The sequence below is a fragment of the Amborella trichopoda genome, chromosome 13, assembly GCF_054954075.1.
Source record: "Amborella trichopoda isolate Santa Cruz 75 chromosome 13, AtrichopodaSantaCruz75HAP2 v2.0, whole genome shotgun sequence".
Lineage (NCBI taxonomy): Eukaryota > Viridiplantae > Streptophyta > Magnoliopsida > Amborellales > Amborellaceae > Amborella > Amborella trichopoda.
The window spans coordinates 12,430,067-12,434,677 of record NC_142348.1 but is presented as its reverse complement, the minus strand read 5'-3'; the positions used below and the strand labels follow the sequence as shown (position 1 = coordinate 12,434,677).

At 32.7% G+C, this 4,611-nt stretch overlaps 1 protein-coding gene across 1 annotated transcript; it reads left to right on the top strand.

The window, feature by feature from the left end:
• Nucleotides 1-699: 699 nt before the first annotated feature.
• Nucleotides 700-3,842, top strand: LOC18432088 (protein FAR1-RELATED SEQUENCE 11). Its single transcript, XM_006842209.4, is given in 3 exon segments — nucleotides 700-1,028; nucleotides 2,350-3,299; nucleotides 3,402-3,842. Coding segments are annotated over 2 exon segments (1,344 nt in total). The 5' UTR covers nucleotides 700-1,028; nucleotides 2,350-2,396.
• The last annotated feature ends 769 nt before the right edge of the window (nucleotides 3,843-4,611 follow it).

Below are 4,611 nucleotides of genomic sequence, written 5' to 3'. Positions count from 1 at the left end.
GTTGGAAATATCTCTTAGTTGTTTTTGTGCTAAAGAGCAGTGTTTGAGTTTTACTTGGGGTGAATGTTCCGGCCATGCTTGATCCGAGTACTTAGCTTGAGTCCGAGTAATGCTGCCTGCATTTGTACCAGTAATGTCGCAGCAAAAAAAAAAAAAATTAAAAAATATAATAAAACCAAAAAGTAAAAAATGTATGTTTAAAGTAAGATTAAGCAAAACACTTCATTTGGTACAAAAAAAAGAAGAAGTCAAAACATAGATTTTAAAAAATCAACTTATGTGTGGGGGGTATTTTTTTAATAATCCAAAAAAAGATAGGAAAATATGAAAATAAGTATTTATGGTTAAAACACTTTCTAATATTCAATTTATTTCAAGTAAAATATTTTTTTGATATTTTTTTAAGATTCAACTATTTTGGATAAACACACTTCTAAAATTTCATATTATTTGGATTTATAGAAAGAATAAAATAAAATTCCTACACTATTAGACATCCATGATAGTCCAGATTCAATCTCAACTGTTGATTATATATATATATATATATATATATCTAGACTTAACAACCTCCAAAAAAAAAAAAAAAAAAAAAAAAAAAGTCGTAAACTCAAGTTAGAGGGACTTGTAAAGTGCCTTTTTACATTTACTACCCTCGCATTATTTGATGACCTTTTACTAAAAACCCATAAATGAATTAGAAAAAAACGGGGGAGTTTTGAATTTTGGCCTCTGCTCTTTATCCCCTCTCCAATACGCCTCTGCTCTCTCTTCCCGCCCCCTTGCCTTCCCCATTCTCTCTCCTTCCTTGCCCTCCCCCATACTCTCTTTCCTAAAAAAAGCAGGAGCCTCTGCTCTCTCCCCGCCCCTTGTGTTCCCCATTCTCTCTCCTTCCTTGCCCTCCCCCATACTCTCTCTCTTAAAAAACGTAGAGCCTCTGCACTCTATCCCCATCGCTAGGGGGTGCTTGTCTCCTGAATTGCACCATTGCTTTGTAAAAGCTCTGCAACAATTCGGTGGATCTCTAGGTAAGTTTTCATTAATCTCTTTTTATTTCTCTGTGTTTGTTTCTCTCTCCAAGTTGTCAAAAACCTATCTCTCTCTCTCTCTCTCTCTCTCTCTCTCTTTTAGGACCTCTGTTAAAGTTATTATTCAATGATGTCTCTCCGTGTTTATCTAGAAAGCTTCAATTGTGATTAGAAACTTGGATTGACTGGATTTTATTTGAATTAGAAAACATTGAAGATTATTAAAGCGTGGGGACTGTTGAATTTGATAGTAAATGGTAGGAAGAAGTAAAATGGAGGTCTGTGTTTCAATGAACTGCTATGGTTCACCAATGTACATAAGTGATGCATACAAAGACAGAAAACAAAATTTTACTCGTTTGTTATTATTTACTGAAATTATCAACTTGTTTCAATGAATTGCAGTTATTGATTTGTTTGTAAATCTTGTTGAGATCCAACACATATGCAAAGTATTCGACAAAATTCCTAATCGAGCCCTGTCATGATACCAGAATTCCTAGATATTTTCATGCATTGCATCCCCATTGCCAAAGTATTTTATATATTTTCTATTTGTTTTTTCTTTTAATGTAAAATTTGGGCAAAATACCCACCTTTTCTTTTTAGTTTTTAAAAATCTCCGGTTTCCATTTTTATAGCAACTCTTTCTCTTTCAAATTTATAATCACAGTGACCTAGATGATGGACCCACAAAATTTATGATCCAAAATCCATATCAATGATGGATTTTGGGAGGTCGACTCAATGTAACAGGTGTGTCTCAAAGCACACAAAAATCGTATCCCTCTTTAATATATATGCACAACAGATATGGGAGAGTTAAGATGAGTTGTGAGTTTGATATTATTGCCCTATATGTTAAGTCTCTTGTCCCTACAACTTTCATTCTCTTTGTAAATTCTTTTGCTTGTTTGTAATTATTGACTTGTTTCAATGAACTGCAGTTATTGATTTGTTTGTAAATCTTGTTGAGATGCAACACATATACAAAGTATTCGACAAAATTCTTAATAGAGGCCTGTTATGGTACCAAAATTCCTAGAGATTTTCATGCATTGCATCCTCATTGCCAAAGTATTTTTATGTATTTTCTAAATGGTAGGAAGAAGTAAAATGGAGGTCCGTGTGATTCACCACATTAGATAAGTGCTGCATGTAAAGTAAAAAAAAAAAAAAAAGTTAAAGTAGGAAAAGACAAGCAAAAAAATGTGAAATGGATGTCTTTGTGGTTTTGATTTATTTAGCCATCATAATTTTTATGAAGAAGCCCAAAATCTCTAATGTATCAATATTATCTATTTTAGTCATTTTTTTGCAGGTACTCACAATCAAACTTGAGTCCTTTTTTATAGGTACATTAAGTATATGGAAACTCCTCCAAATGAGACCATGCTTGTAGAGGGCTTTGTTTCAATTGTAGAAAACCCATTAGAAAGAGTTCCTAGTGATGTAGTTCCATACCATGAAAAAATATTTTCGAGTCATGATGGTGCTTATGAATTTTACAAGAGTTTTGCCAAGGCATGGGGGTTTTCACTGCGTCGTCAACAAACAATTGGAAAAGAAGGTGATGGCAATGGAACTACTAGAAGATATTATGTTTGCCATAAGGATGGCCATTTGACAAACAAAGAATTGTTTGCAAATAAAGGAGAAAGAGATCGATCATCAAAGAGATGCAATTGTGGAGCGGATATGAGTATCGCAAAAGTCATGGATTATGATATTTCTTATTGGCGTGTTGTAACCTTTGTTAATTTACGCAATCATGATGTTCTCGAGCCACAAGTTAGATTTTTGCCTGCTTATCGTAATATTTCAGAAAGCTACAAGCTACATATTCAACAATTTTCCAAAGTTGGTATATGTGTTAGAGATATGATGTGGTTGTTAGAAATAGAGAGAAATCTTAAACCAGGGGAATTACCATTTCTAGATAAGGATATGTATAACTTTGTATGTGCTACGAACAATGCGAACCGTGACAATGATGCTCATATTCTCTTAACAAAATATAAGCAAATTAAGTATGATTTTACAGTAAGGGAAGATAACAGGTTGGAGCATATTGTTTGGTCTCATGGTTCTTGTTCTCATGCGTATGAGATCTTCGGTGATGTAGTAGTTTTCAATACAACTTACCGGTCAAATGGTTACTCTATGCCATTCGGCATTTGGGTAGGTGTAAATAACCATGGTGACACTTGTTTGTTTGGGTGTGTTCTATTACGAGATGAAAGAGTTCAATCTTTTTCATGGGCAATGAAGGTATGTGATCTTCTACAAATTTTGAGCTTTGAATTCTTCCAATGATGTGTGTTTGAGCATGCTTATATGTTTCTAATATTTCTAAAGAATGATATTTTGTAGACATTTTTAGGTCTAATGAATGGAACGATGTCACAAACAATCCTAACTGATCAAGACTTGGCTCACAAAGTAGCAATCTATAAGGAACTCCCCAACACTAAGCATGCATTTTGTATATGGCACTTATTATCAAAATTATCTGGCTGGTTTTCCCTCTTCCTTTGTAAAAGATATAATGAGTTTGACACCGACTTTTACAAGCTATATAACCATGAGTCCATTGAGGATTTTGAAGAAGGTTGGCATGCATTAGTCAATAAGTTTACATTGCATTCAAATAGACATATTAACAATATGTGGAATTTAAAAGAGTTTTGGGCATTACCATACTTGAGAAGCCATTTTTTTACTGGAATGAAGACAACATAATATTCAGGGCCAATCAATGCATCTGTGAAACGATTTTTGGGTCCGCTTAGTGAATTGATAGATCAGGTATAAAGGTTTGTCTAGAGTTAACAACCCTTCAAAATACAAAGGTTCAAGTTAGAAAGGGTTGTGATAGGTGTATTTATCAAAATAATAATTATTTTTTATTAAAAAGTTATTTAAATAGGTAATTTTATCATCAAGCAAGGGTAATTTTGAAATTTTCACAAAAGTACAATGACATTTTGAAGGTTAGTGTATTGAAACTTTATTTGTCGAGTGTTATTGTTTTTTAGTTAAAATTTCAATTTTACCCCTTATGGAGATAACAAAAGTACCCTTTATCTTGTAACAATATTTTCAAAATTGCCCCACAAAAGTAACTTTTTTTTAAAAATAGATTACAAAATTAATAAATTTACCCTTCACAACTCTCACTATATTCGGTCTTTGTAATTTGAAGGGTTGTGAAGTTTACAAGATCCCGAATATTCTATATATATATATATATATATATATATATATATATATATATATATATATAAGTAATTTTCTTATTTTTTGGTATTTATTATATTTTTTTTGAATTTTTTTAATATCCTTGAGTGGGACACCCAACTTGAGGTAACTCGGGCTCGCCAGGATGTTGAGCCCAAGTACTGCCTGACTATTGGGCATTTGGATCAAGTAATCAAACATTGTTAGGAGAATATATTTTAGTTTAACGTTTTAAGAATTCAAAACAAAAAATTAGACAATATTGATGAAGTTTTGGCATTTCAAGCTGAGTCTAAGGCCGGATATCACACATTTGGGTTGTGCCCGGGCCCAAACTTATTTT